Here is an 18,662-nt window from a genome sequence, read left to right as displayed (position 1 = left end):
ACTACAGAATTGCCATCCTTTTAGCCTTAGCTAGGCAAGATAATCAAAATCAGACACCCCATCCCCCATTTTTCTGAGGGTTTGTTACTTGCAAACTAGTCCAGGTATCAGTTTCTATAGGAGTCATGGTTATTAATTGGAAGCAACTGAAATCAACTAGAGTTGTCTAGGTAGAAAAGGTAAACACTGGAAGGATGAGGCGGGTCCTTGGTCATGGGCCTGTGCCTTGGTAGTCTCTCTTTTGGCTTTAACAATTGGGCACTGGGTCCGCATCTTCATCTAGATTTGGATAATGGGGATTTCCTAAATCCAAGATGGGGATTTCCTAAATCCAAGACAGGGATTTCCCAAATCCAGCATGGGGATTTCTATGCTGGAGAGCTTTTAACAAAACAAGACAAACAAAAACTCCCCACAAATGTCCACTACATTTTCCACTTTATGATTTTTTCTGGAGTTTAGAATTTTTCAGTTGACACTTGGAATTTTTCTGAGAAACACCACATTGCTTGCAGACATTTTTGTTTTGTACCAATATTAATACCTAATTAAAAAAAAATTGTAACATTATCTGAAAATTTCCAAGCAATACTAAATAGTAGAGGATCAGCGAAAAAGAGGAAGACCCTCAACAAGATGGACTGACACAGTGGCTGCGTGTCAATTAAAAAAATTATAATATTATCTGGAAATTTCCAAGCAATACTAAATAGTGTATTGATAACAGGCAGTCTTTGGTTGAATACCATTTTTAATAGGAAGTCTCTGACAATTTTTGTTACGTTTGTGTTAACTGTTGGTTTGAGACTGTTTTAAAATCATATATATCGTTCTATTCATAGTGTATGAGTTTAAAATCAGGAGCAGAGACTGTATTTTGCCAAGTAATTTTTTAAACATCTGTTGAGATGATCCTACTTTTTTCTTTGGTGAATTATATCAATAAATTTTCTTATCTTAAACTAGCCTTGCTTTCCTAGAATAAACCTTAATTATGATGTAGTATTCCTTGACTACACTCTGGATTTTTTACTAATTCTTATTTTCTAAATAAGTGTTTCTACTATTTTTATTCATTCTTATATCTTACTCTCCTTGAGATTTTTTTCATATTGTTTAATTTAATGCTTAGTTGCTTTCCTTGTTCTCTCATATGTAATAATAAAGGCTATGAATTTGCCTAAAATGGATTATCTGTACCCCATAAAATATTAATCACTCTTTTAGAGTAATGCGTAATCAAGGTTTTTTTTTTTTCTTTGACTAGTTATTTGGATATTTAAAAATTCAGTAAGGATTAGTTAAAAAATTAAAACTTTTTTGATCAGTTTCTAGTATTATTACTTTGTGGTTACAGAAGTTGGTTTATATAATTTCTGACGTAACATAGGAAAACTATTTTGTAAATGGTTGTATTGTCAGGGGGATAAAACCTCACATGTTCTGGAACTTTACACAGAAGTTTTTTCTTAAGTTTCATTATATTCTGGGATTGTGGTACATAAAATAAAATCAATAATCAGCATATGTATCAGTTTAGTAAAGAATATGGCCTTTGAACACAGACTTGGGTCCTAATCCTGGTTCCATTACTAGAACAAAATACTGTACTTAATGTCTCAAAGCCTATTTCTTCATCTGCAAATGGCTATAATCTACACTGAAAAGTTGTAGTAACTTGCCCAAGACCACACAGACTAAGGTTTAAATACTGGTTTTTCACTGAAGTTAAAGTTCTTCCCACTACCATGTTTGTCCTGAACATTTGAAAGCAGTAGGTTGTCTAAAAAGAGGTGAGGGAGGGGGAGTGGAGAGGCAGAATGGTCTCTACTACAATTTATTGGAGGCCTTTTTTGCCCTTTTATTTATAGACCTTTAATTTTTTAAGCTGCTTTCCCATGGTCTTTTACTCGGGCTTCAATAGCACTTCTGGAAATTAAGGCAGATATTACTAATTCCATTTTTCATAAGGACCATATCAATGGAACTTCAACATGATGAAAGTCTATTACTAACCAGTAGATTATTTGTGGAGGTAGACAAAGATCTGGAAACCATGATGATTTGTGGAATAATAAAACAGCTGATAATTTAAGAGTGGAAAACTTTACAAGCAGATAGTATTATATGTATGCAATTGAATCACAACTATTGATATACACACTTACCTATGAAAAATACTTACCATAATTGGTTATTCCATTTGAAGACTAACGACTGAAGACAAGTTGTGGGATGACATCAAGGACATCATATATGAAGAAAGCAAAAGACAGGAAAGAAAAAACAAAAATAGATGTCAGAAGAGACTCTGAAATTTGCTCTTGAACATAGAGCAGCTAAAGCAAATGGAAGAAATGATGAAATAAAAGAGCTCAACAGAAGATTTCAAAGGGTGGCTCGAGGAGACAAAGTAATGTATTATAATGACATGTGCAAAGACCTAGAGTTAGAAAACCAAAAGGGAAGAACATACTCAGCATTTCTTAAGCTGAAGGAAATGAAGAAAAAATTCAAGCCTCGAGTTGCAACACTGAAGGATTCTATGGGCAAAATATTGAACAATACAGGAGGCATCAAAAAAAGATGGAAGGAACACACAGAATCACTGTACCAAAAAGAACTGGTCAACATTCAACCATTTCAGTAGGTAGCAGATGATCAAGAACCGACAGTATTGAAGGAAGAAGTCCAAGCTGTACTGAAGGCTTGGCAAATAACAAGACTCCAGGAATTGATGGAATACCATTTCAGATGTTTCAACAAACGGATGCAATATTGGAAGCATTCACTCATCTATGCTAAGAAATTTGGAAGACAGCTACCTGGCCAACCGACAGGAAGAGATCCATATTTGTGCCCATTCCAAAGAAAGGTGATCCAACAGAATGCAGAAATTATCGAAAAATATCATTAATATCACATGCAAGCAAAATTTTGCTGAAGATCATTCAAAAGCGGCTGCAGCAGTACATTGACAGGGAACTGCCAGAAATTCAAGTGAGATTCAGAGGAGGGCATGGAATGAGGGACATGATTGTGGATGTCAGATGGATCCTGGCTGAAAGCAGAGAATACCAGAAAGATGTTTACTTGTGTTTTATTGACTATGCAAAGGCATTCAACTGTGTGGATCATAACAAATTATGAATAACACTGTGAAGAATGGGAATTCCAGAACACTTAATTGTGCTCATGTGGAACCTGCATATACATCAAGAGGCAGTCATTTGAACAGAACGAGGGGATACTGCATGGTTTAAAGTCAGGGAAGATATGTGTCAGCATTGTATTCTTTCACCATAGTTATTCAATCTGTATGCCAGCAAATAATCTAAGGAGCTGGACTATATGAAGAAGAACATGGCATCAGAATTGGAGGAAGACTCATTAACAACCTGTGATATGCAAATGGCACAACCTTGCTTGCTGAAAGTGAAGAGGACTTGAAGCATTCACTGATGAAGATCAAAGACTACAGCCTTCAGTATACACCTCAACATAAAGAAAACCAAATCCCTCACAATTAGACCAATAAGCAATATCATGATAAACGGAGAGAATATTGAAGTTGTCAAGGATTTCATTTTACTTGGATCCACAATCAATGCCCACGGAAGCAGGAGTCAAGAAATTAAGCAACCTAAGTAAACAACAGATAAGTGGTAACCTTGGTGAAGTGTAGGACAGTGCACAATCCCGGGGAAGCCAGCACAGCTTGTACAAGGAAAGGTCGTGGAAGCTCCATAGACACATCCAAACTCCCTGAGGGACCGAATTGCTAGGCTGAGGGCTGTGGGGACCATGGTCTTGGGGAACATCTAGCTCAAGTGGCATAACATAGTTTATAAAGAAAATGTTCTACATTCCACCTTGGTGAGTAGTGTCTGGGGTCTTAAAAGCCTGTGAGCAGCCATCTAAGATACTCCACTGGTCTCACCCCTTTGAGAGCATGGGAGAATGAAGAAAACAAGATACAAGGGAAAGATTAGTCCAAAGGACTAACGGACCACAACTAGCATGGCCTCCACCAGACTGATTCCGGTACAACTAGAGGGTGCTTGGCTACCACCACTGACTGCTCTGACAGGGACCACAATAGAGGGTCCCGGGCAGAGCTGGAGAAAAATGTAGAACAAAATTCTAACTCACAAAAAAAGACCAGACTTACTGGCCTGACAGACTGGAGAAACCTTGAGTATGGGCCCCAGACACCCTTTTAGCTCATAATGAAGTCACTCCCGAGGTTCACCCTTCATCCAAAGATTAGACAGCCCCATAAAACAAAACCAGACTAAAGGGGCACAACAGCCCAGGGACAAGGACTAGAAGGCAGGAGGGGACAGGAAAGTTGGTAATAGGGAACCCAAGGTCAAGAAGGGCGAGCGTTGATATGTCGTGGGGTTGTTAACCAGTGTCATAAAACAGTACGTGTACTGTTTAATGAGAAACTATTTGTTCTGTAAACCTTTATCTAAAGTACAATTTAAAAAAATTTAAAATAAATAAAATCAGAGAAAAAATAAAGCAACGTATTGCATTGGGAAGATCTGCTGCAAAACATCTTTTTCAAGTGTTAAAAAGCAATGTCACTTTGATGACTAAGGTGCGCCTGACCCAAGCCATGGGTCCATAGCCTCATCTGCATATGAAAGCAGGACAATGATTAAGGAAGACTGAAGAAGAATTGATGCCTTTGAATTATGGTGGTGGCAAAGAATAATGAATATACAATGGACTGCCAGAAGAACGAACAAATCTGTCTTGGAAGCAGTACAGCCGGAATGCTCCTCAGGATGGAGAGACTTCGTCTCATGTACTTTGGACATGTTATTAGGAGGGACCAGTCCCTGGAGAAGGACATCATGCTTGGTAAAGTAAGGGGTCAGCGAAAAAGAGGAAGACGCTTAATGAGATGGGTTGATACAGTGGCTGCAACGATGGGCTCAAACATAGCAACTTTTATGAGGATGGCACAGGACCAGGCCGTATTTCATTCTGTTGTACATAGGGTCACTATGAGTCGGAAATGACTCCACAGCACCTAACGATGTAACAAGTTGTGCCTATAGACAAAAAATAGTAAGTTAAAAAAAAAAAAAAAGGAAAAGCAAATCCTGTTAACTTTATTTTTTGTTTATAGGCAGGGGAAAGACCACTACTTTTTTAATGAGGTGAAATATAACACAAAACGAACCATTTTAAAGTGAACATTCAGTGGCATTTAGCAGTGTTTTGCAACCATCACCTGTATCTAGTTCCAAAACATTCTCACCACCCCAAAACCCCACACCCATTAAAGTTATTCCTATTCCCCCAGCTTCTGGCAGCCACCAATTTGCTTTCTGTCTCTATGGATTTACCTATTCTGGGTATGTCATACGAACACAATCATATGTGGCCTTTTGTACGGCTTCTTCACTTAGCGTGTTTTCAAGGTTCATCCATATTCTAATACTTATCAGTACTTAATTTCTTTTTATGGCTAAATAATATTCCATCGTATGTATATGTACCACGATTGGTTTATCCATTCATTCGTTGATGGACATTTGGATTGCTTCCACTTTTTGGCTATTATGAATAATGCTGCCATAAACATTTGTGTACAAGTTTTTGTACTGACGGTTTTTCTTGGGTATATACCTAGAAGTGGAATTGCTTAGTCAAATGCTAATCCTGTTTAACTTTCTAAAGAACTGCCAAACTTATTTTCTACAGTGGTGCACCATTTTACATTCCCATCAGCAATGGATGAAGGTTCCAATTTCTTCACATCCTCATCACTGGTTATTTTCCATCTGTTTGATTATAGCTATGCTAGCAGTTGGGAAGGGGTATCTCAGGTGGTTTTGACTGGCATTTCCCTAGGGACTAATGATGTATTGGCTATTCATACATCTTCTTTGGAGAAATGTTTATTCAGAGACCTCCCTATTAATTTCTATGAGCACACAATAATCTAAATAGGAAATCCATGATCAAGAACCAGCTTTCTACCTTCCAATTCAGTATTCTTCCCTGCAACTGTGTGACTGGATGATGTGCAGACTTGTACTTCAAATTCATCTCCCACTAGATGACTCATTAAATAAGGGACAAGCACATATTTTTTCTCCAGCGTTTGGATCTGTAGTGAACATGTACAATTTAAAGCCTTAATGCAATATGATGAAGACACTACCCTCACACACCAACGCGTATGGTTCAACTCAACAAGCATTTATTGACTGCCCACCACGGTAAAGCACTGTGCTAGGTACTGGAGGAGATAACGAGATAAACACCCCCTCAAAAACACCAAAAACACAAAAAAAACAATTCCTGCTCTCTGGCTCACAATCTAGTTTTAGAAGATACACATAGCGCAAAAATTGCCACTGGAATGAAAACAGAGTCGCATTTGAGAACAGGTCACGGAACTTAAATTGCTGTTTAATGAGCTTTTGGCTTTTTACGACTCTAGCACAGCCATTCCACCAGTCCATGTAACATTATGTATCCAACTCTTTAGGAACAAGTTCTCACAGAAGAGTATCTTCAGTATTTAAGAATGGTGGTGCCTGTTTACCAGGTAAACACTATTCTTGTCCTGAAGAACAGGAAAACTCTTTCAGTGTGGTGTTGCAAGAAGCCAACATACCAACAGAAACAATGCTTAAACCCTATCTACTTTCAGCAAAGTCGCAGAGATGTTTCTATTGTAAGACAGAAGTTTTATAAAACCCATTTGAATTTCAGCTTTGAAGCAGTTACTTTCTTCAAAAAAAAAAAAGCATGTTTGGTGATAGGTTTAACGAAGAAAATTGAGTAAGTCTTCCCCTATGAAATTCTTTTCAACCAATATACTAGCAAAAGAGTATTTGAAGTCACATTTAAAAATAATTTAACTACTTTTATTTCCAAGGGTAAGTTTGAGGCTTTTAACTTGGTTCTGTGACCTTCTTCCTGACCCAACATGGCCACTCATCTTTATTCAGTTATGTCTCAATCTAAAACATTTACTGACTTTTGCATAATATTTAAAGAAAAGCATCTCCCACCACGGAGGCTATCCAAAAGAACATTTATTACAAGCTCTAAAGGCAGTTCCAGAAACATGTTGAGCAACAACAGCCTTATTAAGTGAAGGATGATATTCACCAGGATATATTTTTTAAAGCATTTATTTTATAGGCGCACCCCATGCGTTAACTTCCTACCTCAGTTCTACCACTTAAATATTCTGTGTATTGTTTATTTCAACACTCTAGCAAACATGACTTCCTTTTCTGGGTACAGCATTCACTCATAGGCAGTCTCTAGAAGCTAAGCACCACGTTTGCTCTAATTAATCTGAACTACAATTGGATCTAGAATCTCACAGCAAATTAGCTTGTGATGTTGAATTATCACAAGTTTTATCTTGGATCCTCATTTTAAAAAAAGGTACATATTGGTTGAGCTCAAATGGAAGCTGTAAGAAACTAAAGAAACTTTATTTTCAAAAATAGTTGGAATTACGGAAACAAAAATTGCCTTCGATAGTCTGAAGAAAATGTACTTTCCAATTCAAAATTACACTTGAGACTGATGCAGACTTCTCTAGAGCAGAAATGACACTACACTGATTCAAAAGTATATATATTTGAAAAGTCTGCATAAAAATTTAATATGCCTATAGTTAAAATCCTATTGACATATTAAAAAAATTCTAACAGTGGGTCTGGATCAACTGGTATGGGTAGGATTAACCAGCTTTATTTTGTAATGTAAAAAGAGGCTCTGATTAATAAAAGATTTTAGACAATTCTGATTGAATAAAGTCACCAAATTTGAATTTTTCTTATCCTAATCGGTCATTTTACGTAGGCTTCTCTAAATAATAAAGCAACAATCTATCATAAAGTTATTAATAAAATGCATCTAAGTCAAATGTAATAAAATATTTTTATATTATAAAGGACTGCAAGCATCTAATACTAAGGAGAAAAAAAAAAACAAAATTTACAGAACAATCTGATGATTAACACAAGGAAGTCTATCACAAAGCAACTGTAATTTTTCCCAGTTTCAAAAACTAGGGAACGTGCAGGAAGCAAACTGAATATTCCATAGAGCAATAAAAAGTCTCTGTTCAGCTAGAGATACATGAAGATAAAGACATGATATATGCACCTGATGATAAATTACTACAGCAGGAATGAAAAATGAGTTCCAGGTTGACCTGGCACTGTATATACTGGTATGAAAACATAAATCCCCTTTATATCATCAATTACCGGCAAAACCAAAACCAGACCCACTGCCGTCAAGTCGATTCCGACTCACAGCAACACTACAGGACAGAGAACTGCCCCATAGGTTTTCCATGGCTATAAATATTTATGGAAGCAGCCTGCCACGTCTTTCTCCTGCAGAGCAGCTGGTGGGTTCCAACTGCCAACTTTTGGTTTGCAGCCAAACTCTTTAACCACTGTGCCACCAGGACTCCTTGATTACTGGTAACCAGAGCTCAAACTGACTTTCGTTATACAGCAGGCAACAGAAAACAACTCCAAGGATTCTAAATTGATCTAATTTAGTACTGATGTGGAATACTTAATGCCTGATTTGGAAAGCATCCAAAACTGAAATTTATAGACTATTAAAAGTCCTTTACTCTAGTTCAGTTCACAATTCGAATCTGATCACCTGTAATGTTACAATCTTGGATTTGCACAACATCCACAAACACAACCTTGTTCATTAAAAAAAAAAAAAAAAAAAGGCGGTAAACATAACCCTATAGATGCTTACCTCCAAATTTTTTTATAGATGTGAAATTGATGCCCACTGACTTCTTCAAGGTCACAAGGCTAACTGGCACAAGATTCCAGATGTTCTACCTCCCAGTTTGGTGCTCTGTCTCAGATACCAATACCAAAACACTTCTAGGCTAATATATTTGTTTAAACCAACTATCAGGAACAATATTCAAGTGTTTAAGCCTAACAGAAATATAAAATCTTAGCATAAATATGAGTGGCCTAGAATTAAATCAGATTTATGTATTGGAAATAAAACACCATATATAAAAAATAAATGGTATCTATTGATTACCAGACATTAAGTGTTTCATCAGACTTGGACATAACCAATCAGAGGCTCAACCGAGCACTGCTAAGTCTGGATACATTCAAGCTTTGTTAATTTGTACCAAATTTCCTCCATATAGATAGGAACTATTAGGCTTAATTTAAACACTCCTCCATCGTTGACAGCAATCTTATTTCTCAGAATACTTGTACAAGTTTGAAAGAATAATTGGTAAGTTTAGCAACCTGATTCATGCCAAGATGACAGCTCCATGCACAGCAATGCATCTCTAAATGTATTTATCTGTTAGCAGGGGCTAAACCCACCACTTATAATAAAGTTCTCAATACCAACAGGACTCTTCAATAATAACTGTGTGAAAGATAAGCAATCTAAAAAGCATAAAATAATCTAGACAGTACGAAAATGAAATACGGAATAAAACAAAGAATTTTGTGGAAATATTTTCTGTGCAGAAAAAAAAATTGGAGGAATTTGAACATAATTTAAAAAGTTAACTACCAAGTGTGAGAAAACAGTTGTTTCAATGCTATATAAAATAATTATTTCTTAAATTTAACCAAATAAAAATTTCCACTATTCAATCATATTTTGAGATGTACCAAAGCAAACAGTTTCACAAATCTTCGGAAAAAGAGAAAATTAAGGCTAAAAAGGTCAAACACCAAGTGTTCATCATACCTTTTAGTCAATATCGTCTTTGTTAACATGCACCATTTACCATAAGATATACAGGTTTTCCGAATTTTTATTTCAGTTCTATTTAATGTCCTAAACTTAACGCTACTTCTGGATCTAACACACAAAGTAACCTACTAAAACCAATCAAAGTTAAACTTTATTTCTAACTGCCCTGACCTTTGAGATCATCATTTAGGTTTCTAATTGGCATTGTTACCAAGTAGCAGAATAAACTTCAGTACTAAAATATGTACCAGTATGTCATATGAAGTTACTAAAATATATGCAACTAACATTTATATTTAACTACTTTCAATAAGATGGAAAGCACAATGTTCAGGTTTTTTAAGAACATAAATTACATTTATAGATCTAGGTTGTTTACGTTTAGCTTTTGCAGTTTCCAGAAAAACTGGTCCATATTAAGCCAGTCTTAGAAGACCTAAGCTGAAGATTTAAACTTACAGACCCTATAATGCCACCTTTGTTCTATTATTAAGGTAATAACACTACAAAACCCAATCCCAACGCTTCTTTTCCCATGCCTGACCAGAGAGATGCTCTGTCACAGTCTTTCAATTTTTTTGTCTTCTTAATATAAAACCTGAATGACCTTTATGAGTTTGATTTCAGTAGAACACCCACAGATTGTGGGTATCATATTTATTGGGACATATTTTCTTTAATAGGAGATAATCCATGTACTATATCAAGGTACATTATAATAAAATTTTCACCGTATTTCTCCACACTTTTCATACTTTTTAACATTACAATTGGATGGAGGAAGACGAGAATAGTTCTGAAAAGTCTAGCTTTTAAGATATAAAGTTCATTGTGTGCCTTTTGTAATATTTAAATAATTGCAACTATTGTAATCACAAGGGAAATTGTAATAAGAATAATTGCAAAGGAAGCCTTATAGTCAATGGAAGTACAGTACTTTGGATTGGCCAAAACGCATAACTTACAAGAAATCAAAGTAATGCAGTTTAGTTGTTGACCACCTGGATACAGATCTCAAAAAGCTAGCGCTCCGAAAGCTGTACCTGCTAACTTTCCAAAATTACTTTTTAAATAAAGTTCTCAAATTGTAGCAATAAACAAAAACACAAGATACACTTAAACAATACTGCAGTTTATCAAAAGACACATAAGAAATTTCAAACCTTATGTCTTTGGAAGTTATAAAAATCAATGTTTTGGGTAAGTTACAAATATGTCTATAACGCAATTATTTGCATTACTCTACTAATGTTAATGACAGCTATATGGTCAGGTTTTTTAAAAAACACCAAAAACATAAAAATACTTAGCCCCATTATTTACCTGTAGAATCTGCTTATTTATACCTAAATTTCAGCATTTAATATATCGTCATTGCTCTAATTTTGAAAGTCACATCCAAAGGATAAGGCAAAACCACCTACAAATTGGCGTATCTGTTTATTTCTCAGTTTGTGAAAATGTCCTTAATTTGTTGATGCAGCAAACAGATTTCAACTCTGATTACTATGCAAAAAGAACAGAAGATAATCTGCTTTGCAATGAACTTTATACAGTTCAACTGCATACAGGCAACATGCTATATGAAAAAATTACTAACTGAACTACAGGTATTAAATACTGAAAAAAGTTAACAGTTTATCATAATTTATTTTATTTAACAATCTAAGAAGTTCGCAGCCATCAGCAGTTCCAGTGCAATTTCAGGTGCAATTGGGAATTCGGGAATCTCGGTGGAGCTGTTAGTGTAGCGAACCTTGTAGGTAAAATACATGCATACTTTTGATAGCACGTGGGAAGGGATCTCTCTAAAATTGACCTCATTGGTTTCATTCTCAGCAAACTGACCTGTAAAACAAAAGTAAGATGTTAAAGGAATGAACCTAACTAGCATCAAATGAAATATTTAGCTTCGATTATAGAGTATAAGCAACATAAAAAATCCTTATTGAGATTCATCAAGACTGCATTTTTAAATTCTAATGCTTTCTCAGAGATTGGATTAAGGAGCTTTGCCTGAGACGTAGGTGGCATAATTATTCAGGGTGAGCAGAACGGAAAAAGCTAAATTGTTGTCTTACAAGAATCAGTCCAGGGAATCACGTCTTTACGGGTTATCAGGAGCCCGATGCTATACTGAATTGTCATATAAAAACAGTTAGGACAAATAACAGATTTTCTGATTGTGCTTTTCTAGTAGTAAGCGCATATATAAAACACAAAATAATAAGACTTCTTTTTGAGAAAGATACTATTTTTAAAAAACCTTTCCAGAAAAGGAAATCCATGGTTTCCTCCGTTAGTTTTTAGAAATATGATCATGTTTATGGGATATCATAAGCCACTTCCCTTTGTTCAATAACACTTCATGAACCGTTTTTTGGTCATCCCTAAAATTTCTTTAGCTATATGAACATTACATCATTAAGCCTTTACTCATAGGGACAAATGTTTCTTAGCAGTCTAGCACTAGCACTATGTACTAGACACAAAAGGCATCTCACACCTAAAAATATACTTCTGAGAATGCAATATATTTTTTTAAAGTTTCCTAATAACTGTCTATTGGTTGGAGGTGGACTGGGGAGGCAGAAGGAGAGGGGGACTCAGCAAATAATTCACAACAATGAGTAAGATTTGGTTTGCCGAGAACTATAACTCCCTTTCTTCAATAGTGTATGAAGTATTACCAATAGGCACTTATTAAGCCTTTGATTTACTGAGGTGAAATTCGTAACATACAATTAGCCACCATAGAGCATACAATTTCAGTGACATTAAGTACCTGCACAGTGCTATGCAATAACCCCCTTATCTAGTGACAAAACCCTTTCCTAACCCCCACCCAAAACACTCCCTACCCATCATCAGTTAGTTCCCATTCCCCTACCCTTGTACCTAGCAACCACCACTCCTATGTATATGCCCGAAGGAAGCTAAAACAGATATTCAAACAAATACTTGTGTATGAATGATCATAGCAGCACTATTCACAATAGCCAAAAGGTGAAAATAGCCCAAATGTCCAAAACTGATGAACGGATAAACAAACTGTGGTATATTCACACAATGCAGTATTATTCAGTCATAAAAAGGAGCCAAGTACTGATACATGTTACAAAGTGGATGAACCTTGAAAACATGCTAAATCAAAGAAGCCAGACACAAAAGGCCTCATACTGCATAATGCCATTTATACGGAATATCCAGCCTAGGCAAACCCACAGAGACAGAAAGCACAGCACTGGCTGCCAGGGGCTGGGGGACACAGAGTGAGGAGGGACTGCTTAATGAATATGGTTTTTCTTCTGGTTGATAAAAATGTTTTAGAACTAGATACAGGGGGTGGTTGCAAAATACTGTAAATGTACTGAATGCCATGGACTTGTACTTTTTAAAATGGTTAATATTATGCTATATGAATTTTACCTCATTTAAACAAATGGGGGAAAAAGGGAAAATGTTAAGAATAAAAATTTGGGAGGTGGTAACTTCTATAGATAAACTTCATATGCTATCAGGAGCACATATCACTAATCAGAGTCCTGTGGTTAATAACCATAGAAACTAATGTAGAGAAGCAAACCTTCCTACTACAAAATAATCAATTCAGGCTTATTGAAACTTGTAGAGTAAATAACTGAAAAGAGGAAATGACCGAACCAATATTTTCCAATTTAACATAATCATGCAGTAATGGTAGAACAGTTACTCTCTCCTTTTTAATGTCATGAGTTATTTAATTCAAATTAAAAACACATTCATCAAACATTAAAACTTAAGCTATATGAAGATAAAATACAGAAGTGTTCCCACCTGGGCCGCTCAACATGGCTTTTATTGTGCCTGAGGTTAGTGCATGTTCTCTTTTTACAATAAACTCATGGCCATCAGAAGATATCAATTTGACATACATGGCATCCGGGCCTTCACAGCCACCGTAAGTTTTCTCCTCTCCATCTAAAGTAAAGTAGTGAAATGATTTTTTAATCACATAATGTATTAAAAACAAACACAAACTGTGTGATATATTTACAGCAATGACCAAAAAAAAAAAAAAAGTAGCTGCTTAGGCGGCTTGTGTACAACCGAACACCTCGTGGGAGCTGGTTCCTTGGTTGGAGGGTTATGCTTTCATGGGACATCCCAGTTAACTGGCCTAATAACATGTTTAGCGCTTCTGTTCTACCTCCTAGTTCACTGTGCAGTGCCTGGGGTCTTGAAAGCTTGCAAGTGGCCATCCAAGGCACAACAATTGGTCTCTATTCACCTGGAGCAATGAAGGAAGAAGGAGAGTCAGAAACGGAATGTGTGGCTAATTGCCTCCATGAACAATTGCCTTCTCTGACATGAGACCAGTAAGAACTCGATGGGCCAATGATGCCCGGCTACCATTACTGAACATTTTGATCAAACATTCTACAGAAGAATCCTGATCAAAAGGTGGAAAATGCAGAAAAGAATTTAAGATTCTCATGGAATCCAGACTTGCTGGAGCCATGGAGGCTGGAAACTACTGCCCTGAGGTAATCTTTAAACCTTAAACCAAAAATATCCTCTGAAGTCTTCTGAACACCAAACAGTAGTTTAGCTTAACTAGTAAAGAATATCTGCCTTGAGCATTATGCCTTTTAAAATCCATCTAACTGGGATCAAATTGACAGCCCCATCTCAAAACATTAGATAGGAACCTTAGGGGCCAGTAAGTTTATGTTAATGGGGGAGGAACAAACTGGAAAAGGAGGAAGAGAATGGTTGCACAACTCAAAGAAGGTAATCAGTGTCAGTGAACTGTACATGTAGAAAATGTAGATGTTTTGCTGTGTATATTCTCAACAACAACAACAAAAATTATAATAAATAAATAAACACGTATACCAAAGTTCCTGTCTGAGGAACTCAGAACCAAAGCATTTCTGGAGAATAATAACAGATTCAAAGGTTTAAAATTCTAGATATAGAAATCTGAAGGTCCTGACTATAGCTATAGAAGTAACATTTAAGCTATCCTCTATGATAAATGACTCTTCTGGATATTCTTGTTTCCCATCTGCCTTACACTTCTTCTAAACATTAAAAACTTTTCAAATCATGCTCTAACTCATTAATAAATAGGTTGGTCTTCAATGTAGTAGCTAAGAGCATGGGCTCTGGACTGGAACTGCTTGGATTCAAATATGGGCTCACAACTTATTTTACCTCTCTGTGGTTTGATCTCCTCACTTTTAAAATTTAGGTAATACTAAACAAGGCAAACACTTAAAACAGTGCCTGGCATCCATGCATCCATGCATCCACCCACCCACCCATCCACCCACCTGTCCACCCATTCATCCATCCATCCACCTATCTATCCACATACACACAAATGCTATATAAATTTGGTAGTATTATTTTATTGCTGTCATTTGGTTAATTTAGGCCAAGAATAGATAATTGGAAGAGCCCCTGCAGTGCAGTGTTTAAGTGTTTAGACTGCTAACTGAAAGGTCTGTGGTTTGAACCCACCAGCCTCTCCATGGGAGAAAAAATGTGTCAGTCTGCTTCCATAAAAATTTACAGCCTTGGGAACCTTAAGGGGGAGTTCTACTCTGTCATATAGAGTCGGAATTGACTTGACAGCAATGGACTTTTTTGATACAGACAATTGTCAACTAAAGAGACTCAACATGCAGATATTTCCATGTGCCCTTTAACTAGGGATTTTATGGGTGTAAATCAGATAAAGTTCAGGAATGTCTGAAAGTACTGGCAAAAGTGGTTAAAAAAAAGTATGCAGGTGATGGAGGCAGTTTAAGTTTCATTTTTTTCTTTCATTCATGAGGTCAAACCATTTCACTAGTGAAATATGACAGAATTTTAATTTTTATGGTTACCAATGGTCTGAAAGAAGGTTTCTTAAGGCTTATTCTAAAACCTTAGGAAGTCATGTAAAGGAGAAGTATAGAGAAGGGTGAGCTGAAGTACTGGTCAGACAAAAGTATCTATTTACTACTCATTCACTTGTTAACATTTAATTTAGAAATCTGTTCTAAATCTCCGATTCAAAAATATTGCCTATATACTATTGCTACCAAAAATGTTTAATGTGAATTAATCACAGGGTGTTACAGAGTGAACTGTGTCCCCAGAAATGTCTGTCAACTTGGCTAGGCCATGATTCCCAGTACTGTGTGGTTGTCCTCCATTTTGTGATCTGATGCATTTATCCTGAGTTGTAAATCCCAACCTCTATGACGTTAATGAGGTAGGATGTAATCTACAGGATTAGGTTGTATCCTGAGTCAATCTCTTTCGAGATATAAGAGAGTGGCAGGTAGAGAGGAGGGGGACCTACTACCGCTAAGAAAGAAAAGCCAGGAGCGGAGTGACTCCTTTGGACCCAGGGTCCCTGCACTAAGAACCTCCTAGATCCAGAGGAAGATTGATGAGGACCTTCCCCGACAGTGGACAGAAAGAGAAAGTGTTCCCCTAGTGCTGGTACCCTAATTTTGGACTTCTATTCTCTGTGCGAGAATAAATTTGTTTGTTAAAACTATCCACTTGTGGTATTTCTGTAACAGCAGCAGCACTAGATAACTAAGCACTAGATATGTAGCAGCACTAGATATCTAACACACAAGGAAACAATCAGACAAATCTAAATTGAGGGGTAGCCTTTGAAACAATTGGCCTGTTCTCTTAAAAAAGTCAGCCATTAAAGACCCCACCCTACCTCCAAAATAGCAGGGAACTGTTTTAGATTAAAGGAGACCATAAGGAGACAAGTTAATACACTAAGTGATCCTTGATTAGATCCTGAATTAAAAAAAATAATAAACCCTGCTGTAAAGAACACTGTTAAGTCAACTGGGAAATTCTGCATACGGATTAAATTAGGAGTTGCATCCTGAAGTATTTAGGTGTAAAGTGTTATATGTGGCAAAGAAAAAGGCACACACACAGGAAAAGCAAATGTGGCAGAATGTTAACAACTGGTGAAAGCTATGTAAGTGTTGAGCTATTACTCTTTCAACTTTTCATAATAAAAAGCTGGGGAACTCATAAAGATCTAAATAGCTTCTAAATTATAGACTACTCAAACATACAAATTTTTAGCAGTTTTTGCCAATCTCTAAAAACAAAAATAAAAATATTTAACCACTGTTTCATATGTCTGTTGGGAAAGTTAAATTTCTTAATAAGGCATAATTTCTCACTAGGAATCACAAATTGGATTTGGAACAGCAACACTGCTGATCTGCCTTTCAGGAATATATAGTAAACAGAAGCTGTTGATTAAAACAACATCTAATTTCAGTGTACTCTGACCATTTTCTTACTTGCATTCACTGACTTCAAAGGTTTATCTTTAGTTGAGAAGAAAAACTAGCGTTAGTCAAAACATAAAATAACCTTCATATAACTTACCCATTATGCTCTTATGAATTCTACTTCGCTTCCAGAGGAACTTCAGTAGCTTCCTGAAAATATAACAATGCAATATTAAGATTAATGCTGCTATAGAGATGTTTCTACCATTGTTATTTAATCTGTCCTTGGTGTTATAAGGGACTGTCTCCCTCCTTATTCGGCAAGAGTGTACCACTACCACACAGCAAAAGCATCATATTTCTGTGAGTCTTCAACTGAAGAGTTCCAAAATGCTTTGTGAGCTTGAGCAATTGGGGCTCTTGAATTGGAGATTACTTAAAGCATTAAAACCCTCTGCACTAAAAGGGATGGGGTAGAGACTGGAAAGAGGAATGAGGGGACTTCTGGAGGCTGATAATGTTCTACTAGTTGAGCTGGGTGGCAATTCCATAGGTACCTTCACTTTGGAATAATTCATAGCTTTGTATACTTACGATCTGTATACTTTTCTGTATGTACATTGTAAAAAAGTTTAAAAATTCTTTGCATCCCAGGACAACATACCATAATATATAGACCACCTCTATGACAATTCAGTACTGCGTTGTGATAAAAGCTAGGCAGACAGGAATTCAAACCACCATTCTTCCATTTACTAATTAGCTTAGAAACTGATGAGTCTGACAAATAGCTCATTTTGTTTCTCCTTTCTTCTGACTGTTTCCACTCCCATTAGAGCTTCTAGCAATGGGTGTGGAAACATAATACACAAACATAAACTGATGGGGGGGGTGCTGAGGAGGAAGTTGTAAAGTATGTGACATGTTAAGAATTATAGTCAGTTACAACCACTATGGAAAATGGTATGGAACTTCCTCAAAAAACTAAAAATAGAACTACCTTATGATCCAGCAATCCGACTTCTAGGTATATGCCCTAGAGAGCTAATACTAAAGACACAATCAGACACATGCACACCTATGTTCGCTGCAGCACTATTCACAAGAGCAAAAAGACAGAAACAATCTAAGTACCCATCAGCAGATGAACGGATAAACAAAATGTGGTACAAACATACACTGGAATACTGTGCAACTATAAAGAATAATGATGAGTTCTCAAAATATATTATAATGTGGATGAATCTGGACGACATGATGCTGAGTGAAACAAGTCAATCACAAAAAGACAAACACTGTATCATCTCACTATTATAAAAAGACAAGAATAGGTATACATATTGTAACCAACAATACCTGGTGGTTACCAGGGATAGGTGGGGGGGAGGGGTTTCACTCTCAAGATAGTAGACACTTGTTATTACTGGTAATGGGAAATAAAACACCAAATGTGGGTGAAGTGTGCACAGTGTGATTAAGTAAATGATATCACTAAGAAGTACACAAGAAAAAAGGATGTTTTTGGTAAATGCTTTGACATATACAACTGTGTGACAACTAAAAAATAGGAGTGCGATTATGTGTGTATGTATGTACACATACAACCGTGTAGGTATGTATATGTGTTTATATATATATATATAT

General features: G+C 36.3%; 1 protein-coding gene across 3 annotated transcripts in view; it reads right to left on the bottom strand.

Annotated features, from left to right (window-relative positions):
* Window positions 1–8,730: 8,730 nt before the first annotated feature.
* Window positions 8,731–18,662, bottom strand: part of ELOC (elongin C) — a 26,519-nt gene continuing 16,587 nt past the window's right edge. For 2 of the 3 annotated variants that reach the window (XM_004372521.2, XM_004372520.2), the window contains exons 2-4: window positions 17,176–17,228; window positions 13,582–13,725; window positions 10,339–11,613 (exon numbers count right to left, since the gene is read on the bottom strand). In XM_004372521.2, the coding sequence (XP_004372578.1) occupies window positions 11,423–11,613; window positions 13,582–13,725; window positions 17,176–17,179 (339 nt within the window). In that variant the 5' untranslated portion in view covers window positions 17,180–17,228 and the 3' untranslated portion in view covers window positions 10,339–11,422. Of the gene's footprint in view, window positions 11,614–13,581; window positions 13,726–17,175; window positions 17,229–18,662 lie in introns of all 3 variants that reach the window. The other variant, XM_023727733.1, reaches the window with a different exon arrangement.

Source organism: Trichechus manatus, unplaced genomic scaffold, assembly GCF_000243295.1.
Source record: "Trichechus manatus latirostris isolate Lorelei unplaced genomic scaffold, TriManLat1.0 scaffold00018, whole genome shotgun sequence".
Taxonomy (NCBI): domain Eukaryota; kingdom Metazoa; phylum Chordata; class Mammalia; order Sirenia; family Trichechidae; genus Trichechus; species Trichechus manatus.
This window is presented reverse-complemented; position numbering and strand designations above follow the sequence as displayed.